Consider the following 24,923-nt stretch of genomic DNA (forward strand, 5'->3'; position numbering starts at 1 on the left):
TTCTTTACTGACTTAGGAGTGACTTACTGAAAAAATACCCAAATATAAGTCTGTAAGAAAAGGCTGCAAGATTTTTTCTGTTCTTTTAAAGGATGCAAATCAAATTATTTTAATGGTCACTTAAGTATAACCTAGTTTATTTTATCCTGTGCAAAAGTACAAAAGAATCTTTTTAGAAATGGAGCAGGCCTTATGACTCATCATCATTTAAAAGGGTTTCTGTCTTCACAGTATCTGGACTGTGAAGTACTGAAACATTGTCTATTTTTTGTCTGGTTGGTTGGGCTTTTTTGTTTGGACTCAGTGAATACAATCCTGACATAAAACCTACTTTATGAATAGCTAAAAATAAGAGATCAGAGCTGTCAACATGTAACTGCACAATTATGGTAAATAAAAGCAACTTAAGTAACAGTAGATGCACCCGGCTAAGTGGTTAAGGCTTCTTATAAATAAAATGGTTTAAGGGTTGTGAATTTACTCAAGCCCTTATTTACTTAATAAGGAAAGGAATCACAGAGCAATAATGCTTACAACAGCAGATTTAAAATACCAAGGGGTTAAGACTTAAAGTGTATTCAATTTTTGGGAACTGTATGTATAAATATTAATGCTTAGGAACATTTCAAAATATGGTATACGTAAAAAGACATTTTGACGACAATTCAGGCATGTTTGGTCTTCTGTAAACATTATTCTTCCCCCCCCCCCCCATTTTAAACATTAAGCTTTATCACTTGTATTCGATTGTGTCATAGTTATGTGTATTCAGTGAAGGCCAAAATATATGAAAATCATAATGAAAATTAAATGTATGAAATTCCTGGACACAGCACACCAGATATACTCACAGAGCAGTTATGTTGGTCACCACTGTATTTACAACATTTGAGTAAAAAATCAGGTTTAATTGCACAAATACAGAAAGAGTTCACAATTTCAGAGAGCAATCCAACATCTATTAGAAGCATACAGGATGGGAATATGCATATTGAATGAATAAGAAATCATTATTAACCAAATCAGAATTATTTTAAAATTAGAGTATTTCTGTCAGCATTGGTAGTCATGTTTTTAACCTGGTATGCTGAAAATGTAACATAAAATTTCTAAATGTAATTTTTGACCTCCAATGAACCTGAATGTTGTTTCAACTACTGTTTAGAAACACAGAAAAAAAGGTAACATACACTAAAAGAACTTAATTCAAATTCCATAAAACCATTAAATGTCAGAACTCTGGGGGGAGGGGGGGGGGAGACATCAGAATAGTATTTGTTTTAGAGATGCTAGAAACTTAAGTTCAAGGTTTTACATGGCCTGTCATAACTAGATGAACTTGACAGTGCATTAATTCTGTCATACATGGTACAACACTTACAGGGGCTGAGGTGCTGAGATACCTTGAGAGCTTACCTAGAACAGAGGTTAGACAGTATTAGAGGAATAAAGTAGGTATTTATTAAAAGGCCTTCCAAGGGCTGCACAAAAGCCTGGCCATGGCTCCACCCAAGATGGACGATGGGTCACGAGTTTTCACACTTTTATAAGTTTTGGTCCATTTGCATAGTGGGGTTAATTGTCCCATTACAGCTTCAGGTTATAAAGTCCCATCCTCCTGGTTTGCTCTCTTCAATTCGCCGTTTTTTATGCTTTTTGGGCCTGAGGCTGTCACAGCTGTCCTTGGCTCTCCTGGAAAAGGATTGTTTTGTCTAACTAAGCTGTGAAGAGAACTTCCTAACACTTTATATGAAGTTATATACTAATGCAGTAAATCTGGAAAATATGAAAACTAAAACTTAAGGCATTACTTGGAAGGAGCTCTTTGCTCCTACACATTTTGTTGAATTATGCTGCTGCTTAATCGAGCCTGGTGGGAACCCTCCTAATTGCCCCAAGTGCCAAGCACTGTTCTGGCTGCTCAACCCTGTAACCAGGTCAAAATGATAACACTATCAAGGACAGCACTGTTGACTGAGGTGGAACACTGGGGCAAGTCAACTTTCAACCTTGCAGAAAGAGAACAGCATCTCTTATGTGAAATGATGTTGTTCAGTTTAATTTCCAACAATGTCATCTTCTAAAAGGAAAATATTCACCCAGTGCCACCATACTCAGGAGCTGTCACTTGCTGTAACCACTTACAGAAGATAGCACCAAGTTTTTAGCGCAAGCACACTGTCAGGTCAACTAAAGTTACTAGATTTTATTGCCAGAAAGAGGGTTGTCTAAAGTAATGGCATTAACTATATATATCATCACCTCATTTTCACCTAAATTCTAAAACGAAAAGCAAACAATTTTTTTTTTTCAATTTTCCAGCCAATTTAGATCCTGGTAGAAACTTTAGAATTGCAAAGATCTAAAAATATTACTTATTGTAAAATCATAAAAATACACAGATCCCCACCAATATAATGCCACTGCTGCTTCTTTGCAGATTAAATAAATTCACTGATATTTTAAATATCTGTGTTTTGTAGGTTGTTAAATGACTTTTATAACCACATTCTTAGTTCATGTGAGCTCAAAAAGATGCCTGACTGCATTAGTTCATAGTCACTGAATTCCCAGAAGTTCCCAGAATTCATCACTTGATACAATTTGTAAGAATCAGTTCAGCTTATGACAGTTTCTTCCATTAACACATTAGAATTTATCAAATGATCAATATACATCATTATTTTCAAAATTACTTGTATTTTGGAGTATCTAATCATTGTGCTATCTCCTGCAATATCTACCATGCTATCAGTGTTTTAATTCCCTGTGTCAGTATCCTGATGTGACAGTCTACTTCATGTGCCTTCAGAACAACATTACGTCTGCCCTCCTGAAAGGCTGGAGTGCATGGGGCACAAAAAAGCCACTAAAAGCATTCTGCAGGTGCAAAATCCAACTATGAGCAATTGAAATAATTTGAGAATGAAGATGCAGGTCACATTAGGGGGAAAAACCAAAAGAACATATGTTTCCTGTGATTACTGTTTTCTCTTGCAAGACTTCAAAAGTTCATGTGTTTACATGCTGGGTAAGGATGTGCTGAAATTAAATAAAAACCAGGCAGATATTAAAAGGAAAATACTGGGTCAATTCACACAGCACAAGTTACAAAAGCTGTGAATTTAGCACCTATTTCACAAATATTAACACAGGCAAGGAATGCTACTGCTGAATCAATCCCTTTTCTCCCTATTTGTTCATTGCAAACAATGTTATCATGTACAGTAAGGCAGCTCATACAGGCAGTTGCATAGAGCTAATGAAGAAATCAGAAAGCCAGCATGGCTATGTAAAGAACAAAACTAGGTTATACCATATTCTGTCCACTTTTATTACACTTGCTGTGCAGAATGGGATGAATCCAAAGCTAAAAGAAGCACCTGCTGAGAGCAGGGGCATACGTGCACCTGCTGTGCAAGTGCCTGTGTAGCCAACCCTTTGGAAGGGACCTGACTTTCAGTGCCAGATACTCTGCTACTCTTATGTTTCCAGTGCTCTCCCTTAATAAGCAGGTAAAATGTTAAATTTCTATATCTAGCTGATTCACAGCTAACATATTATTTTTTAAAATCTGTCTTATTTCAGAATACAAAACATGATTTGGTTACCCTGAAAGCAAAATATTTTGTTAGCTTGTACAGAATGCAATTGGATTTTCAGCACTGTCTGTTCAGCGCTGTCTGAGGTGTGTATCTCACAATTCTCACTTAATTTTCCCCTACTAGCTTGGCAGTCCAAAGACAGTGTTTCTGATGGGGACTGTAGTGGTGCAATTTCCAGAAGGTATGTGACCCACTCATAATGAGACTAGAGTCATTCAAAGAGACAGTTTAGGTAAGAAATCCAGCAGACAGAAGAAGATAGTTTATTTTTAATAATGTGAAAAAAATAGTATTTTGTAGTAAAAAATGTTCAATTCATCCTGAAGACTCGATTTTTATAAAGGAGTAACTTTCAAAAGAAATATTTCACTCATTACACAACACTATATGCCTGAAAATACGGATTTAAAAACCTCCTTTGCAGAAGTAAATTTTAAAAAACCACTATGTTATACAAGTATATATTTTCATCCATCCTGGGAGCATTGAGCATGGTGACTTCGGAAAGTTTTTTTGCAGAATAAGTAAAATTGTATTATAGGATGAAGGACCAACTGGCAAATCAGGATGGCATTATCTGCCTAAAACCTGTCATTTCCTTAATATTTCCATCTGCAAACCTAAATAAAATGCCTTTGTTTGTTTTTTGGGGGGTTCTTGTTTGTTCTGGTTTTTTGAAGTCTGAAAATGAGAAAGAGTAAAAATACACTCAGTTGTGCAAATTATGAAACTACAATTTTTTGTTGCTTACCTCAAACAAGAAGTTTGTTATTGTTACAAGCAAATAACAGATCTGGTGGTCAAATTCACTGCAACTGATACAAACATGAATTGCACAAAAATTTTATTAATTTATGCTTTTAATTTATTGATTCCCTCACAGAGCTTCCTTCTCAAAAGCAGGAAACTTACTACACAAACTCCTCACTTGTTACTGCATCTTTAGCTTCTCTTCAAAACACTTCCAAATCCTTCTACATTTCCCTTTATTGATGGCTGGAATTTATGTTTCTTCTTAATGCTCTTCAAAAGCGAACAACAAAATCCATTTTGAAATATCTGTGTGCCAGACAGTGCAGACAGTGTATGGATCAAAACATGCTTTAAAAGAACTGTAAGTTCAGAGAAGAAAAACAAGCTCTGTTAAGACAGCAGAGCCTGCAGTACCACATAAACAACTCCTAAGAGCCAGGAGTACAATAGTGTTAAAAAAACCCAAACCCCTTAACTTCAGCCACATCAGCCAGAATGCTGAAAAATCAGTCAGACAAAATGAAGTTGACTCATTAGAATTGGCTGGAAGCTGCAAGGAAACAATGCCAGGATAGGGGCAGATTCAACACAGGCACCACTTTCTGAGGTATGCTCCTTGCATAGCAATGAGAAAATGAAGAGCATTCTAGAAGGTTCTCATCATTTGGTGACACAAAGTCTAATTAAGGAGGGAAAATATATGTCCAACTGCTTTGAGTAGGAAGCAAGAAAAAGTTTCTTTCACTACAGTCTGTATCCAGGTAAATAGGATTCTTCTCTGAAGAGCTGTAAGCCAGGCATGCACAGACAAACTTATGATGATAGGAAACAAATGCCACAACTGAAGGATGCAGTAGAAGCAGCAATGTGTCTTCAACCTCACAGCAGCGTAGTACTGACATTACAGGATGACCACAGAATCACTGAATCACTTAGGCTGGGAAAAATCTTCAAGATCAGCCATTAAACCCACCACTGGGTTATTCCTACACGAAACCATGTCCTCAGTGCCACACCTACGTGTCCTTTAAATACATCCAGAGATGGTGACTCCACCACTGCCTTCGGCAGCCTGCTCCTGGGCTTGACAACTCCTTCAGTGAAGAAATTTTCCATAAAATCCAATCTAAACATGCCTGGTACAACTTGAGGCCCTTTCCTCGTAGCCTGTTGCTTTTTACCTGGGAGAAGGGACCTACCCCCTGACCTACTATCAGAAAGTTGTATGGAGTGAGAAGGTCCCCCATGAGCCTCATTTTCTCCAGGATGAGCCTCCCCAGTTTCCTCAGCTGCTCCTCATATGACCTGTCCTCTGGACAAGAATCAAGAACAGAATCAAGAGCAAACATCATCCTTGACACTGAGATAGACCAAACATCTTTCCAAACTAACCTCCTTCCTCTCCAACAGCAGGAACCTAGTGAGGATACATGAACAAAACCTACTGTTAATTTCTCTTGTATGTCCTCTCCCCAGATTCCCTCTGGCCTTGACTTGCAGATTTCCTGAAACCACATCTCCAGTGGTTCTACCTCTCATGGCAATACAAAACAAACTTTGTTTTGTTTGTTTTCTACTTACTATCTCACAATGTTATTTGATGCCCTTAGATCCAGTATTCAGGAAAACTACCAATCCCTGAATAACTCTCCTCACGACACAATCTTTTATTAGAGCTCAACAATCTTCTTCCTATCCTGCCCCCCTCCTTTTCCTGTGTCTTCACCTGAAAAGTCACATTTTATTCAATCATGTCACTTAAGGAAGATTTTCAGATCACCTGATTTTTTGGGCACCTAATACATTGAGTTCTACTAGGTCCTTTCTGAGGAGGTGCATCAGAACAGAACACAACACTCATCTTCTGGGTCAGCATGTATTCATCCTGACACAACTATAACAGTTCTGTTTCCCTATTAATGCCCAGAATCAGACCAACTCTGTGGATCCAAACAAAGCACTAACCTGACACTACATGGAAAAAAGCCCTTTTATTTTTCAGGTACTTAGAGTATCTCTAATACCTCTTTCTAGGCTGTTGCAGTATTAATTCAGTCCTCATGGTATACATAAAGTTAAGACCCTTTTCTAGAAGCCATGATTCTTCTACGCTTTTGACCATGGAATTGTATTTGCCAAATATTCAATTCACTCACTTAATACCATATCCTTTTGCTACTGTTCACACTCATGTTCATTCTTACCACCATGAAAATCGTCAAACTCTTCTATCTCACTCTTTTTTCTAGATGACTTGAGACTATGTTGAAAAGAAATACAGGTAATGGCAGAAATCCCACTGAGATACAACTGGTTTTCTACAGTTAAAAAAAAAAAAAAAAGACTATTTATTCTGCAGTTCATTTTCTACCTTTAAATTGAATAATCATTAAAGAATGAGGAATCTTAAAATTCCAGGCAGGGCCACTAAGATATTCTCAAGCACAGTAGGGAAGTATCTTCAAGTTCTCTCTGACCAGTTGCTGTGGAGATACCACAGTACTGGTTTTGGTCCACAAAGCAACCATAACCCACTGTGTTATGTCTGACTTGACCTCTTAGCAGAAATAACAACATACCAGATAAGTCAGATCAGTCAGAAATCAGATTCTGGAATCAAGATCTGGAAATAATGCTAATATTCTAACGTGCAACAGAATACACTAAGAAATGTGTATTGCATTACATTCAGGATTCAAATAAAACATCTCAGGTTATACTGCAGTTTAGTTACTACAAGTAGCCTACTAACTAACAGCAGTTCCAGATCAAATACACATATTTTAACATTCTCTTCTGACTGGTTTGCTTTCATAGTTTAATGTAATTTTTCAGTTGTGTTTTTCTATATGTGCCTTAGCAAAACATTTCACTGTATGCAATGTCAACCAAATTCTTTTCTCTGAAGCTTAAACAAAAAAAGGAAAAGACAGGATGCAGCTAAAAACACTCTCCCTTTGCACGTAGATGAAAAAGAGATTTTATTGGACACAGTAAGTATCCCCAGCAAAATGTGTAATTTCTGGTACCTTAGAAGAAAAACTGTAGTTAGATTTCTGAATATACTATTGCAAACCTGGGTATCTGTCAAACATATTCATCTACCACCTACCTGAGGAAAAACACACACAGACAGACACGACATGGACACAGCATGTGCATATAGCACATATGAATAAGCAGTGTGTATCAGACATCTCTGTAAGTATGTTGTGATTCAAATTCTAATTTGCAAGCACATGGCTTACCACAACACATTGAACCGAAATTGCTCTGCCAATTAGAATAATATTTCCAACACCACCTATGCTTTACAAGGAGGATCAATAAACACTGATGATCAGAGACAGCTGATCAGAACAAAACAGGTTTTTAAGGCTATATATCTAGAAGTGGTGGCTAAGCAGACTGTAAAGCCATAAAGTGTGGTATGTAAATTTAAAAGAAAATGGAATCACCTGCTTAAGTAATCAGTGAGACATCTGATAAGAGCAGTTACTCATCCCTAAAGAGAGAACTGCCCAGCAGACATTTAAAGGGAAACCTTAAATTTAGTCAAGGGGCATAATGGGTACAAATAGTATCTGAAATCTTACTCCTAAAAAGGGTGTGATTAAGCCATGAGTATACCTGATGTAAAGGATCAGCACTTCTGAATTTTTTTTTAACCCTTATAACTTACAGATCACAAAGTGCATCTTCCATGTAGAAACAGTGCAAGACAGCTAAGTTAGTTTCTGAAATATTCTCAACATCCATCTTCTCTTTTTTATCGACACACATAGGCTAACAAGGTTCAATCTGCAATAAGCACATTTTCCAGAGTCCCTCTTCTTAAAATGAGACAAACAAGCTACTGTAGCTGCTAAATTGCTAACTTGCTAGTCAGTCTGGTATTTCTGATAAGGATTTGTATAGTCATTCTTTCCAATAGTCATAAAAGATATATGTTGAATTTGAAACTGAAATTGCAAATAAAATAAAATGCAACTAGATCATACTTAGACATAACAGTACACTGTAGTTCTAATATGATTTAAGCTTTCTCACAATTTTTTCAAAACCATCATGACAGAAGATAAAAACTAGACACCACAGCATCTTCTTTAGCATTGTTTTAACCTTTAATTCTGCTAATTTGAGTATTAATTCATCAACATCCCAAAGTTTGCACAAGACTGAAATTAATCTGGGATATTATATGCTAGAGACTTAATGTTCCTTTTGCTACCACATTTAATCACCATAGCTTAATATTTTATAAATGTATTCAAAATAAAAATCCTCAAAATAAAGCATCTTCTTATTTTTTAAATTTAGTGAAATCCTATTTTAATCCAACATAACAGCATCACAAGTTTTATTGCCTGGCTGTCTAATTAGCAGAAGAAACTCATAAACACCATCAATGTCAAAAATAAATCCCTCTCTGGATCTGCAATGGACATGATCGTAATGAGTTCTCTAGGACTTTGTCCTTTAAACATTAATTGCTTCAAACACACAAACTAAATAAAAACAAACTCCACAGAAAATTATTAAAACTAAAATGTTAATATGAAGAAAATGATCTGCCTAAACACCATGCTCCACAACACATGAATGAACAGCTCATGATTTTCTAAAAAGAGTTTAACCACTACTATGTTTCTTTATATTCTATATCTGGTTAGAACACTTCTCAAAAAAATCAACAAATTTGAATCACTTCTAGCAACAGTCTTCCTATTTTATTTTTGAAACATATGGACACAGTATAGAAGACACTGAACAAACTGAAAAGCCATATGTAGAATAAAATTTTAATTGTGCTCTATAAATTAGACAATGTCTTGCTCACAGAGCATGACACACACTAAAAATGGCTTTTTTACACATGATATCATGAATTACTGATTTACTGTAAAATTAAAACATTCAAACAGTGAGTGTGGAAATCAAGCATGATGTCACTCTTAAGCTACTTCTAGAGTTCTGGAGATTAAGGTACATACACCATTCTTCCCCCAGATGTTATATGGGGAGAAATGCTGATATTAATTAGCTAGGACATTAGAAACAAACAAACAAAAGCTGTCTTTAAAGAGAAAATGCTTATCTTCTACAAGAACCAGGCAGGAAAGTCTCACAAAAAGTCTTCTACAAATGTGGGAGACACGCAGGTATATGCAAGAAGTAGTATAGGTGACATTGGATTACTTCTTGCCTCTCCATGAATTTTACAGGTTTTGAATTCAGATAAAACTGTTCATATTTTTCTAAATTTGTCCACAGTCTGTGTTTTATGCAGTGACTTTTACATCTAGACACTGACACAATTTTTCTTTATTTATAGGCCAACATTGTTATTTCATTCACCATCAAACAGTGTATTTATTGATTTAGAGTGACCATTTTATCATAGCAAATGGCTGTATTTCATCTGACACTAAGCCAATAAAAACAACTGAATTTCCCAAGTTAGTCATAATACTCTGAGGGATTTCTTTTGTTTGAACAGCTAGTCCCTAGGACAACACAAATTAAAAAACAAAGTGGAGATTGTTTTACTGATCATTTTGGCACCTCCAACATTATCACATTTCTCTTTGTTTACCCATCATGTTGTTTTCTGGTCAGCAAATGGAGTTTGCACTTTTAAATAAGACATTTAGTTTTAAACAGGAAGCATTCAGACATAGTTCTTATTTAGGCCAGTAGTAGTTTATAATATATACATGTGCAAAATGAGGTCATGTTAAGCCTTTAATTCCCGTATGATTACCTTACAATTCTGAAATGAAGGGATTATAAAGACGGGGCACACTTACACAACGTTTTAATACTCTTACTTCCAAAATCAAATTATTTAAAATGACCCTCCTAACTACCGCCCTTCACAGCTGATTTAAAGAATATAAGAAAATGAGGAGACAAACAGAGCATCAGTCCCAAGAATCACTGTGAGATATCCCTGCACTGGGCCACAGACCAAAATTCACACTGCAAGAAAAGGGATGTTTGCCATGGAACCACAGCTTGTTTTCTCCACTGCTGCTCCCCTTCTTCCGCTAGTATCTGGGATTTCATTTGGCGGGACGGGTTACAAGGGGCTCTGTGACACTTCTGTGCTCCCAAAGGGTCATGTCATGTTTTCCAAGACATTTGGGAAATTTTTTGACGGCATATATGGTAGCCAAAGGGTTTTCAAGCCTGACTGCTCTGGTTCTGCTAATGACTTTGCTTGTAATTATCCCTAATTATAGCACTGGAACCATGCAAACCATGCAGTTTTTTAGTGCAAAAAAACCCCAACACATACTTTCTCCAAAAGCCTGCAAAACTAAAATTATCTTCCAATTCTAGAGAATCCTGCAATGATCTCCATTAAACTTCACCCACAGACTACAGGCTGACCCTAAGATCATTCCGACATCATCCTTCAGGTTGGAGTCAAATTAAAACTATGTTGTGAACCTTTCCAAAGAAAAGGGTCTGAAATAAACAAGGGAAAGACAGGACTTCTTGGTTCAGGTGCAGGAGCAAATACATCTTAGGAATGAACCCATGATTTCCTAATAGAACATGATGAAAAAAAAACCAAAAAACAAAAAACAAACAAACAAACACACAAAAACAAAAAACACAAAAAAACCCCCAAAAACACCCCACCAAAAAATAATTCTGAACAATATCTTTTCCACCCATCTCCCAAAGTGAAAATAAACATACTGTGTTTGATATTTGAGTTGGAGGGGTTTTAGTGTTACATTCCTTAGATCTAGAATGGAATTTTGGGACAGAAAAAAAATGAGACCTCTACTCTGGGTATGTTCATAAGCACAGAGAAGTGCAATAGAGCCACTTTCAGTTTGGTGGTCTGCCAGATATAAAGTAAGATCATAAAGCCATTCCACATTCCAAATTAATGCCCTAGAGAACAGCTTGTACAGCTGGACTGTCTTTAGGTCACTGGAAATTTAATTATCTGCACAAAAGCCAGAAAAACATTAAACAACCAAAACCCAAAACACCGGTATGTGGATGAAGAAGCGAGAAAAAACCCATTTTTACTCTTCTTTTGTAAAACTAGCAGGAAAATCATCTGTCCTGTTCTTCCCTTCCTTATTTTAGACTGCAATGGCAGGGAGTAGAAGGGAGTTACTGACAAATTTGTTGTAATAGTATCTTAAGAAAAATAATATAAATGACAGATCTAGTTTTTAAATATGTAACTCAGCAACAACCATTTTTTTCTTCAGCTGCTAATGAAATCCATTTCAAGTAGCTGGTGTAAAAGACTGTAATTTCCTTTTAATTTAGGTAGCAAAACCATTTTTATTTTACACTGCAGTGCAAGGATTAAGTGTATCTGAAATATCTCTGCTTTTTTCGAGTGTCGGAACCAGTGTTTCAGAAAGCAGAATTTTTCTTCTTACAGTGAATATACAGTCTACATGCTGGAGGAGAAAAAAATTGAGTTCAAATATTTTTAATTGCTATATTAATCAAATTACCATATTTTAAAAATTAAAGATTGATTATAAAGGAACAGTAAGTCTGTCATAAGAAGACTAGGAAGCAAGGAAATAGAGAAAAAAATGTTGTTTAATATTTAGAATATGCCTACTCTATATAGGAGTATACACAGAAATACCAACAATTTTTGAGCCCTTCTAACTGAGCTACCAAAAGCAGACTGGTTTTGCTGGCTGCTAGCAAAAAGCAGCAGGATTTGTCAGCTTAGAAAAAGCACTGCATTAATGCTGCTCTAAGGCTTGCAAAATTCTGCCTTGTTCAGTATCATGGATCGCACAGATGCAGCTGATGGTGTATCTTCCTACTGATTAAAATATGTCTAAATTCCACTTGAGCCTAGTGTTTGCTCTTGGATGGGTAGCCCTGAAGGCCTACACTTAGCCAACAAACACCAGCAGGAATAGATTTGAGTGAATTTTTTAAAAATTAATTTAGGCTTTGGGAGAGATTGGAGAATTTGTGGTTTTATGTTAAAAGGAACTTCTCCTGTTGAGACCTTAAATATTGTTATTATAGTAAACCCCCAAATTTTTAGCATTACCTGAAAACCTCCAGTGTTTTCTGGATTTTCAAGAGCTGAACAATACTTGCTTTGTCAACCATGGTCAGCACTCTGGACTTCCTCTTGGGAAGCACAGCTGTGCTGAAAGGGTAGTGCTTATCAAAGCATGCTGGAAGCTGTTTCTAAAGAACAGTTTTGAAATTTAATAATGATGAAATGTAGCTTTGATAGTTTTTCCTTTACACAGCCTGGGAAAGGACTTCAAAAGGAATCTAAAAGCACACAAAACTCTGAGCGATTCCCAGTCCATGACACAAAGGGCAGTGACAGAAACCCCACATAGGCAAAGAGCTTGCAATACCTTCATAGTGGATGCCTCGGTTTCCAGTTTTGTGAGGTGATTTGAGTTATCCTCTAGCTCTTGACGAAGGTTGGAGTTCTCCATCTTTAAAGCCTCAACTTGCTTTAACAATTGATCATATGAAGCTGCGGCCATCCTGGGCTACCGCCAGCCCTTAAAAATGTCAAAGAAAATATTAAATTTAAGCATTTTAGAAAAAAAACCCTTCACTACCTCAATGTATCTAATCACAAAATCATCTCTCCCTCCCATTTACCACATGACTTTCCAAACATTTAATTTAAATCCATTACACCAAACTGTTAATGACCAGAACTAGTGCCAGATCAAGACGTGTGTCCCCCCCCCCCCCCGTGGGCTTCCATTTCGTATGCATGATTAAGCAAATGAAAAAAGTTAATTGTCAACTGCATCAGATATTAGGGGAAGCTAGAATACATGAAAGAAAATCACTGCATCACACAAAAGCATCTTTACTACTGGCACTTCAGTTTCAACATGGAGAAATTGCAGATAATAGACCATATATAGTAATTTTTGGATGGATAACAAGCATCTTCACACAGATCTAAAAGATGCTGACTGCCTACTTATTTTAGGAAACGAATGGTAGTCACAGATGTTCAGCATTCCTAGGAATAGCACACATTCTGAGGGAGATGTTATATGAAAGGAAAACAGTAAATACTGGGGAATTTTAACTGAAAAAAACCTCCACACCAGCAAGTGTAGTATATATGTAGGTATTTTGTAAAAATATCCTTCAAGGCACAAGACTAAAACAAGTTTCTTTCACATCATAGTGCACTGTTTAATTTAAAGATGAAAGGCTACTCTTGATATCACGGCACACCATACTGTTTTCATTAAAAATGTAACACAGTCCCAGAACACCAGCACAACCATTCACCCATTATAAAGGAGAAAGAAACAAATACTTCAATTTCAATTAGAAATTAGAAAATGTTCTCCACTTTCCAAACCAAAAGCTGCTAGAGTTGTTAATCTAACAATGTAAGTTAACTAAGATGTCGTTAATGAATGTTTCCAGCTCTTTAGAATTAATGCTATCAGTTTCTTATTCATCAGTCATTCCAGAGGAAAAAAGGAAGACTTCACAAAACACAAGTTACCCATCCAATGTCACTGCAGACATTTCCTAAGTATGGCCTGTAACTCAGGGGAAAAAATATAAAAAAAACTCACAGGGCAACATTCCCTTTTATCATTACTGCAGTACTTTGGAAAGGATGAAACAATTAAAAGCTGTTGTTATTTATTATTTAACATAGTTACTTATTTATATTATTATCTTGTTATTTATTTATTATTTAGCACTTTCATTGTAACCTCTGACCAAACTTCGACTTTACTGCTTGTAAGTCAAAAAACTTATAAAGCCAAGTTTCCTCTTCCCAGTGAAACTCAATTGAATTATCTAGTCTACTAAAAATTAGGTAAAATTATTCAAAAACGTTTTAGTTCCTCAGTACAAATTTTGAAAATTGTGTTTAACTTTTCTTAATTTAAACTGAACAAAATGTAAAGAAGACTCCGCACCACTGAAAACAGGAACAAAAACAAAAGCTGTAGTGCATTTGATATGACTGGTTTATTTCCTTTCCAAGCACCTGCCACTATCAAAGACAGGAGAAGTAAGACACCTGACACTTATGAAATTGTGAATTCCATAAATGAAAAGAATCTGTAACATTTATTTTTCAAAATTTGGTCATGCTTTACTGAAGACCTCGTTTTTTGAGAAATAAAGGCAAACTGAAATAACTACTCTACAATGCAAATTCTGGGATTTTACCATCAGGCTGTTTCACCTAAAAGGTTGAGTCATGTCAAGGAGAGTTGTAGTAAAAACAAAACAAACACACAGACACCAAAAAATCAGTAAGGGCAGACTACTTCTGTTACACTTCATGTATGCTTTTATCTATTAAATAACAGTTTCCATTATTATTAAGAAAATTAATAGCTATATTTCACGTTTCATAACACAGCATGAACAAGCCCAAGGAAAGGGAGACAGAAGTGAAGAATGGAAACTTTTTCCCATTATTTGTCATGAATTAGCACTATATTGCAATACTGATAGAAAGTTTTTACTGAAGTATATTAGTAAAATACATCACATTTATTCATCTACATGAATTTACAGAAGCTGCTCTGTGCCACACAGGACATGCATTTTGTTTCTAGATAGAGTATCTTTTACTTCCATTTCTATAATTCATTACTAATATGAAAGTCATGTAATAAAATATCCAGTTTTTCCATTTCCTGTCTGTTTTTAGGAATTCTAACTTACAGATTTGAAATTTAGAACCATCAGCCCCATTAACAAGATGTACACACAACAAATGGAGAAAAATGGATGAGGGGAGGAGCATGGCAGAAATACATAAATTGCATAGCTCTGGTATTTTATACACATAACAAACTCAGGTATATTTTTGCGAAATGAGTAAGGATCCTGAAGGGGAGATTTGGTTTGGCTTTCCACCCTGCTGATATAAGTTCTTAAGATTCTTTTATTCTCATAACATGAAAGTAGGACACCACCAACAAGAAACAGCATCCTACCTCATACTAGGAGTCACTTCCTGATTTATTCAAATGTCAAGCTTTGTGGGTTTTCAGATAAAAAAAAGAAATGAGTTAGCTAATTACCACAACCTGGATAACCCAAAACACTTTTTTTTTTTTCTGCTAAACAGATACCCAAAGGAAGCAACACTGTTACCACAACTGCAACAGAGATGAACAGAAAAACCATACATAGGTAAGAAGCAGTTCTAAGACATCTAGACAACACAGGGCAGTGCTGAAAGCTAAATTACTGGGCTGGAGGCAGGCTGTCAGCAAAGCTCCCCCAAAACTAGACTGTGATAGGCATTTTTAAATGTTTTGTTATTGAGTTTGGCACAAGAAGTAGCATCAAGACTTGCTTCCATAAATTCAAGAGGCTACACAAGGTCAGAGGACTCCACATGATACAAAATGAATTTGATGAACTGAGAAATAAAGCAGTAGAAACAGGGTGGAATTGCAGAGCATAACAACACAGGGTCACTGACAAAGGAATCTGAACCCGAAGCAGTGAAGCTTCTCAGCAGCCAGCCTGCAGGGCACTGTGTGCTGCCAATGAGAATGGCAGAAGGAGAGCAAACACGATCCCCAGAGTTATCAAATCATTTTACAAAGAGGTGGATAAGAAAAGTGAATTTAAGTGAGTGCAGAGGAAGACATGATCAGGGGATGAGAGAGTATCTCAGAAGAGATAACCAAGCAAACCTTGGCTGCCTCAGCACACCAAAGGCTGAAATGACACAGGCATACTTTGTTATTATGGAGTGGAAAACACTGAAGAGGGAGAACAATATTTGTGTTAAAGCACAATACCGACATAGAACAAACGGGTGTAAACTGGTCATTTATCAACCTAGACTGGCAACATCAATTAGAACTTGTAGTTCAGTGGGATCCTTGCCAAGCATACTACACAAGAAGGAGCCAGAACTCATGACTCAAGAAATCCAATCTTGTATTCCTAAGCTTTACAATACAGGCAAATGCTGTACTTATTTATAATATTTCCAGGACATTTGCTTCTCCTTCTTCTGAAATAATGCAGTGCCAAAGTATTACACAAAAGACACCATTATTTAATCTTAAAACAGAGGAAACTGACAAAGGTAATAAATGACAACAAAGCAGCTTAGGCCTTCTGATCCTAAACACTGTCATCTCCCAGGCATGTGATTTGTAGAGTGAAATCACAGGGCTCCATTACACATAAGCTGTTCCATGTATGAGATAAACCCCTCAAAATTAAAATCAGCCTCTCTTCGGAAAACACGTTTTTACCAACTGCATCAAACTTGACACATCAGATAAGAATTCAGGTCCCAAAACAATTCTTGGACTTATACTCTGAGTTTAAAAAAAAAAAAATTACTCATAAATTAGAATAATTCATAAATTATATATTACAGCTTTTTTCAACACAGGACTGTCAGCATAAATGAAACTGCCTGTACCACTTCATCCCCTTCTTGAAGTTTCTCAGTGGGTAAACGACTTGCCCTGAGGAAAGAGTTAAACTCCATACCCTCTTGGCCCGGCAGACTTCCCAGCCACATCCCACCTCATTCAGAGCAGAATTAACCAGCCCAAGGGAAACAAGGAATACCTTAGACATGGCCCACTAGTCTGAAGCTCTACCACTACATATGCAAACATGTTCAACACCACTAGCGTCAGAATCAGCTGGATCAAGAATAAACAGCTCTTCTTTCCCCCTGTAGGAAATCACTACAGTGAGGGAGAATGGAAGGGAAGAACTCAGACCTCCAGAATCCATTTCATATTTCATCCAGCCCAAGGAAAAACATATGCAACACAACTCACATTTATGAAATTTACTATTACGGTTCAAGTCAAGATCCCTTTTACACTCTTAACTGCATTGTTTCTTCATTAAGTGGTCATCAAAGGCAAGAACCTGAGTTCTCTAGATTTACTCCAAAAAATAACCATCTTGGAATACAGAAACTTTGAAATTCAATACCCTCATGTAAAAGACACCCAAAATCTAGCTGTGCTACTTCCCTGAGCCATATTTCTCATCATTAAGAAGCTTCTTCTCCATCTCCTATCAAAGTAAGGTGAAATTGTGACAAGAAATTTCATGCTTTATTGAATCAGCACTTTGCATGAATATACACATCAAAGAGGAACTTCAAGCTGCATAGAACTCCTCTATGCACTAAAATCAAAATTAATGAGAAACCTAAATTTATGCAAACATAATGTTAAGGTTTAGATTTGCATTTTCCTATATTAAGAATTTTCTATATTGAGAAAACTGTCACCAGTAGCCACTGCCCAGACATGAATTTACATGCACCCATTCTGATCTCAGTTCCCATGAGATCGGAAAAAATGTAATGTTGCCTGAAAACTTAGAATTTCTTAATTGATCAGAGGTGCCTTTTTTGAAACCAGCAGTATATCCTCAATATGCCCCGAGGAGGTTCTACTTAAGAATCCCAACAATTTGTCATATATTAAATCTCCTTATGAAAATACTTCAGACTCCCATTATTGCTTTTATCCATAAAATCCATCAACACTACCATCACACTGTACTACCACCAGTAAAGAGATTTATTCCTATGCTCCGCAACTCAGATTTTTCACAATGTGGTTTATCTTGGTAATGTAACAAATTTAACTATACATATAGATACAATGTATTTACATTCTTATAAATGTTGATATCTTCAATATTTGTATCCAAATTTTGAACTTTTTTTGTATCTACATTTAAATATTGATTCTGTTCAAAGTTCATGAATATCTAAAATACAATTTAGTAAGGCTGGAAAAGACCATCAACTCTGATTTCTTTCTACATCCACAAATTCTACACAACTCTTCAGTCCGGAGCCCAGAATCTCATCCTTGTTATTCTTCACCATTCTGTGCCAATTTCTGTCATTCATTTATGGGAATGTGTCTAATGGGGAATTCTTTCTTCAAGAGCACACTATGCTGAATTCACGGAGGAAATGCTGACACTGTCATGACATTTTTCCAATTCGTTTCTCTACACTACCTTTAAAAACAGGTTATTTTTAAGCACTAGACCGAGGGGTCCTCACTTGCAGTGGTTGTGGCTAGTGGTCAGGTGGCCGGGAGGGCTGTGCTGGTGCCTCCCCAGCTGTCTGCCTCACCCACCTCCGCAGGGTTCCCACTCAGGGAAGAGGGGAAGGGTTCAGCTGCTCAAGTGGCAACTGCTAAACCACTGCAGATTACTGCCCGACTGCCAAGGTAATCTGAAATAGGTGTAAATTTAAGCTCACTGTGCTGGGTCATTAGTCAGGATGCTTCAGCAGCTGTTGCACAGCTATCTCCAAAAGAGGGGCAAGGCTGACAGGCAGGGCCAAAAAATCCAGCACAGCTGTTCCAGGTTAAGTGAGCTCCTTAAGTGGACCATTTTCATGCAGCTTCCTCATCTATACACTCATAAGAAAGAAGTGTGGGGGGATTTTGCTGGGGATATGTTCAAAATAAGTTTGAACATATCAAACCACATCAAATTGCATTCAGTTTCTCTGTAGACTGAATCTTGTACTGAATTTCCCAGTATTTTATCTAAAGCTTGCCTTCAGGTTTTCAGCTCTGGTAAAACACCAGCACTACAAGTGCTGTGTTCAAGAACTCATAAAAAATGAGTATCACTGGGTCAGGGATTGTCTTATCCGTTTCAGTTTGGGCAAGCTTTCAAGGTTTGCCAATCTAAAAATGCTTATCCTTCACTGGCATTGTCTAATTCTCTCCTTCGCAACTCACTGAAAAACACTTCACTGGACTCAAATCATAAAAGCCCATTATCCAGATTCTCTCCAAACAGCAGAAATGATATTCCTGCTTTCTCCAACATCACACTGAAAAACTACATTATTTCCATCTGGTGATAAGTCCATCCTTTACTAAAATGGCCTTTGTTGCCAGCATATCCTCCTATCCCCCATCATATTTAAGAACAATCCCCAAAACTTTGAGCCAGGAGCAGCTGAAAGGGGAGCCATTTTGTTTGGGCTCTTTTCAACTGGGAAATGAAGGCACAAAAACATAATGAGATGTCTGGAAGCAGCTTTGAGTGTGGTTAGAGACAACTAAGAAAATACTCAGCTCAGAATGAGAATTGCCCATAAGTAGAGCAGCAGATCTGTTCATGTTCTCATTTGCTCTGCCTTAGCACACTTAGGTGATCTCACTCAGATGAAGGAAGGAGTATGAAAATCATCACAGAAAACTGTTGTTCATCCAGTTTCTTTTAGCAACAAGGGCTCTGATAACAGAAAACTAATTGCCAATTAGATAACACTACTCTTTTTAACATATTTGAAAAGGGTGACATTGGAAAAAACCTGATAACAAATCATACCAAATTTTAATCTTTAGATTATGTGTACTGTGGGTTCCTGGGGGTTTCAACCATGTAAAAAAAAAAGACAAAGGCCAGATGAAGAGCCACTACTGTTTTTAGTTATCCTAACACAATTTGTGAAAGCGTTAGCTCCTTTAAAAGAAGACTACACAATTTTCTCTAAACTTCAGTTGCATGAAGAAGATTTTCTTTTTAGTTTTTCTATGTACTTCTGCATATAGGCTATTTTTGTGGACAGCAGATAAAAAACACCCAAATGTTACTATGCTTAACCTTCCTAAATCCTGTTGAGTGGGGATTGGGTAAAGACTGGGTTTTTGTGCTTAATTCTTTCAGAAATTAATTCATAACTTGGCAAGAGTTTTCAATCCATCATTATATTTTGGGATACTCCTGTAAATTCAATACTTGGCCTAAACTCACCAACCATGAACAGAAGCAGTTCACCTTAACCAAAAGTGGTAAGCGATCCATGTATTCAGCATTCTGTAAAATACTGTGAGGAGAATAAATGACAACACCATGGTCTGAACACTTGTGTGCCCCATTATATGTCAAGTATGATACAGGTCAAGTGTGTGTTTGTGTACAAACCAGAAATAATTTATTGTCTGGAATTTCACTAAAGAATGTTAGCAACGAAAAAGCCATTCTTATTAATATGAAAAGAATACAATCACGAAGTCATGTTTCAGGCTATGAACCATCAAGTTCAGCTTCTTTACACTGTCAACAAAATTCCCTCTTCTTCCTTTATAATTCTGGGTTGGGAAGTTCCTTAGCTGGTTAGTCATGCTGTATTCAGAATATGACTGTGAAAACTCAAAACATGATTTGCATTTAAATACCGTATGGAACACAAACGACTCCAGACATCATTTGAATCATAACTTAAGTTGGATCAGGAATAATTCACAAGCCTGAACACTCATCCTTCAAGATGATCATCTTTGTTATTCATGACTAATTGTGTATGCCCTCACTACACATGACCTGCTCCTGTTTACTTTTACATTTCACGTAATCTTTAATGATTCAATTCTACAAAGTTTAAGCTATTTAAAAAGCTGAGACAGGTATTTCCTTTCCTATTTTACCTGAAAACATAAACTCAAAACAATTAATGTGAAATACATCACTTGCAATTAAAAACATTATACTTATTACAAAAATTTCTATTATATATTCTAAAAATAATTTACAATAAGTAAGTATTTCTCCATCTTGGGCGACTATCAGGGCCATCTTCAGCCCTTTTAAGGATCAGAAGACCATTTGTCTTGCAGGAAATGTATCAGCACCCGACCACACAGGTGCTGCATGAATTTTGTAAAACCACTAGCAGAAACTAGGTCTTTATGACAGGATTTACCATTGCAGCACATCATTAGTAGTACGGCCTATTTTAAACAGGATTTTGCCACACTGATAATAAATGAATTTCATTTATTATCAGTGTGGCAAATTAATGTCATTAATATAAATATTTTACCAACTAAATTAAGATGCATATTGAAATCCAACACAAGAATTTAGAGACCAAGACAACCAATTGGAGCCACATGCATTTCCAACTTGTGCTGCATTATTCCATGCTGATATAAAAATGGCATACTGTGACAAGATGTATCAGAACACTTATCATAACCAAGTATTTCGTAATTAAGGGATGATGTTTAGGAAAGCTTGCACCCATACGTAATTTAAAGTATTATATTTAAAAGTGATCTTTTATTCAAGTTACCATTTTAAGAGTGGGACTTACAGAACTACTACAGTGGTTACACTGAATTATACCATTGAAGAGTTAAAAACATACAGGAAGAAGTATCACCATAATAATCATCACAATCACTACTGTGCTTTTGTCATTCTCTTTCCCTTTAGAAAAAAAGGGGTGAAAACACCTCTGCATCTTCTGTTTAACAGTTAAGCAATTATAATGAAGACTCAAAATGCCAAAGCAGAAATATCTAGTATCACCAATTTACCTTTTGAAACCAGTTATTCCAAATAGTAAGATCTTAAGTGACGTTTTAAAATGTAGTATTTTCCAAAGCCTCTCTCACTGTTAAGACAGGAGACCCATAGTTCTAAAAATAATGGTATATATAGAAAATGTTTTGAGGGGATGTATAAGACAAGTATTTAAACTGAGACTTTTCTTCATGAACTCCTTTTTTTTGCATCACTGTTATTTAACAGAACTGAGAAGGAGAAGAGCATTTTAACAGTTACTTGAAGTTTCCTTAAAAATACAGAAGAGTATGGTTCCGGGAAATGGCTTTACAGTATACATGCTTATGTGTATTTTCAAAGAACCATAATATTGACAAAATACTCATTATTATCATCACTGTTATCTGCATTAGATAACAGAAAAAAATGAACCAAATAGTAAAAACACAGTACGAAAAAAACCATTTAAACGCATTTTCAGCAGAACAAACCAAAGGGTGGAAGAAGTACTTAAAAACGGAAATAGATCTATATTGTGCTATTCAGGTATGCACTGAAATTTACTGAAAAAACATCTATGCACACTATGACGCTGTGTGTTCCCTGCTACGTCTTTAAAAGGCATTTTTTTAGGGTATGACTCTCCAAATCAAGTCAAAACCGGGCCCTACTGGTCCTCTGAAGTAAATCCTATCAAACGAAAAATGCCCCTTACAGCCCACAGACATGGTCCTCCATGTGACTCAACAGGAAGAATTGTATCTTGACACGAAACCCGAACAGGATGAAATGGTCTGGCAGCATATGTGTCCTCCAAAAATCGCAACACATTTTTGCAGAAGCAAGGAACGCTCTGCTAGCAATGACCTAATTACTAGCATAAAAGCTGCGTATTTGACAAAAGGGAAGAAAGAACCCACTGCTTCATACATAATTTATTAAGATTTCCCACAGCATTCAGGTTAAGTCGCGGACCCAAGCACCTCTTTGTGATGTTAAATAAATCTGTGAGAAGTCAACGGATCCCAGGGCGCGCCGAGGGCGCAGCGCTGCCCCCCGAGCGCTCCCGCCGGCCGCCCACCCGCGCGCCCCCCGCGCTGCGGCAGCGGAGGCGCCGCCGCCGCCCGTCCCTAACAAAGCCGGGCCGGTGCCACCCGCGGGAAGCGCCTCGCCGCCCCGCGAGGGGCGGCTCTGCCCGCACCGAGACCCCTACCCTCTGCTCCCCCTTCTCCTCCCGCCCCCGGAACCCACGCAGGGGCTCCGTAGGGCTTTGTGCCTTCGGCCGGCGCGGCGGGCTGCACTCGATCCCACCCGTGGCAGCTCCCCGCCGTACCCGCCCGCCCGCCCGTCCCCGCCGCGCGACAGCCCTTTCCCACACCCCAGGTTTTCGGTTTTTCTTTCTGGTTTTCCGGGAGCGGGGGGGGGGGGGGGGGGGGAGAGCTTGTTTGTTTTGTTTTTTCCCTTAACCCGCGCTACCGCTTCCTCTCCCCTGCCTCTGCCTGTCCCTGGCGCGGCGAGCCTGGTCCGCGCAGGAAGCCGCCGCCGCCGTCGCTGCACTCACCCCATGGCCGCGGCCGCCGCGCCTCCATCCCCTCGCCAGCTCCCGGCCCCGCCCGCGCCGCCGGCTGTGCCAGCGCCGCACGCACGGCGCAACCCCACGGGTCACGTGCGGCGCAGCCAATGGCGCACGCGGCCGCCCCGCCCCGCCCCCGGGCGGAGCTCCGCGCGCGCCCCCAGCGCTGCCCGAGCGCCCGGACACCGAAGGTGCCCTGCACAATGCCGCCGGGGCCCCACCCGGCCGGTTCCTGGCCGCCGTCCCCGCCGCTCTTCACCCGTCTGCCCAAAACGGAACATTTTACATTTTTCATGTAAAAATGAACGAGGTTCTGCATGGACTACCATTAAAGCTGCCACAGCTCACCTAGAAATAATTTGGTACATTGCTTATTAAAAACGCAGCAGGAAGCGTGTCATTCAAGGGTATCTCAGATTTCTCTGCGGTTCACTAAGACACTGTTTTCATGTACTTTTCAGATATGAAGTTACTACGGCTACTTGGTAGCTTAATAACAAATCTAATATACGTACATTTAAGCTATGTTAGATCAGAACAACAAATACTAGTTGGGAAAATTCTAAAAGACAAATGAATTTATGAAAGAAATCAATTTATGAAACTGTTTATAATCTCCTACCAGAAATTATCTCTCTCCAAAGGTAAGGATGTAACTGCGTGTTCATGAGGATGACTTAAAACCTCACAGGAGCACACTACTGAAATCCAAGAGAAATTAAGCCGTATTTCGGGTCTTTGTGGTTTTCACTTCAAAAAACAATTATCTATATAAGAGGTTCTGTAGGAATCTCTAAAAAAACTTTGATATGGAAGTCAGCTTTGCAGAAACAGCACAATATTAAACCTATTTAAACCCCTAGAATGGTTCAAGAATACATCTATGGGCAGTGCAACCCATCTCAACAAAATAGGGCATGATAGAAGACATCTGAAAAGGTGCAACGGTTCCTCACATAGAGCAGAACAATGCCCTTCCCTGTGGTATGTTACATAAATTATGGAGTTATATGATTATACAAGGGGACATAAGGATAGGTAACTCATTAAAAACATGTATCTTGATATGCCTTTTTATAATCCTTCATTCAACCTCTAATAATATTTTCGATTTGCATGAGACAAGCAGACATGTAGGAACCTCGTGGTTGGGAAGAAATTAAAGGTACTGCAGGCCAGTGCATGCATGCAAGCAATTGCACCACATATTACTTAAATGCTACTAATTTCATTTCAGCTGTTTCCTCACACCTCCTTTTTCCAGTTAGAGTAGGCAACAATCCACACTCAGAAAAGATGCTCTTTACCTGATATCCTTTTATCAAACATCTTTACCATTAAGACAATGTGTGATATGTCATCTGCTACCTTCAGGATAGTTTTGCACAAAATTCTCTCTCACTTCACCACTCAGTGACAGAGGTACTGTCATTTCAGCTCTTATGGTAAAACACTTTAAGCCAAAGTTAAATGGGCCATTAGACAAGGGTGTTCCACGTTTTACGATTTTTTTGCTATAAAGCTCCTATTAATTACAGACATTGTTGACATCCTATGGTTTATGGTGGTTTATGATCCACTTGATTCCATTTCACAGCAACCAAGTTCATCCTCCCTCAGCTGTAACAAATTGTCACAGTACTGTTAACAGGTTTAAAATTTAGAACCTAGCTAGGCATTAG

General features: G+C 37.8%; 1 protein-coding gene across 4 annotated transcripts in view; it reads right to left on the minus strand.

The window, feature by feature from the left end:
• Window positions 1-24,923, minus strand: part of APC (APC regulator of WNT signaling pathway) — a 98,562-nt gene that overhangs the window by 48,447 nt on the left and 25,192 nt on the right. For 3 of the 4 annotated variants that reach the window (XM_066181821.1, XM_066181820.1, XM_066181818.1), the window contains exons 1-2: window positions 23,230-23,272; window positions 12,740-12,892 (exon numbers count right to left, since the gene is read on the minus strand). In XM_066181821.1, the coding sequence (XP_066037918.1) occupies window positions 12,740-12,874 (135 nt within the window). In that variant the 5' untranslated portion in view covers window positions 12,875-12,892; window positions 23,230-23,272. Of the gene's footprint in view, window positions 1-12,739; window positions 12,893-23,229; window positions 23,273-24,923 lie in introns of those variants that run through there. The other variant, XM_066181819.1, reaches the window with a different exon arrangement.

The sequence above is a fragment of the Chamaea fasciata genome, unplaced genomic scaffold, assembly GCF_029207755.1.
Source record: "Chamaea fasciata isolate MVZ Bird 193981 ecotype frontalis unplaced genomic scaffold, bChaFas1.0.hap1 SCAF_4, whole genome shotgun sequence".
NCBI classification, from domain to species: domain Eukaryota; kingdom Metazoa; phylum Chordata; class Aves; order Passeriformes; family Sylviidae; genus Chamaea; species Chamaea fasciata.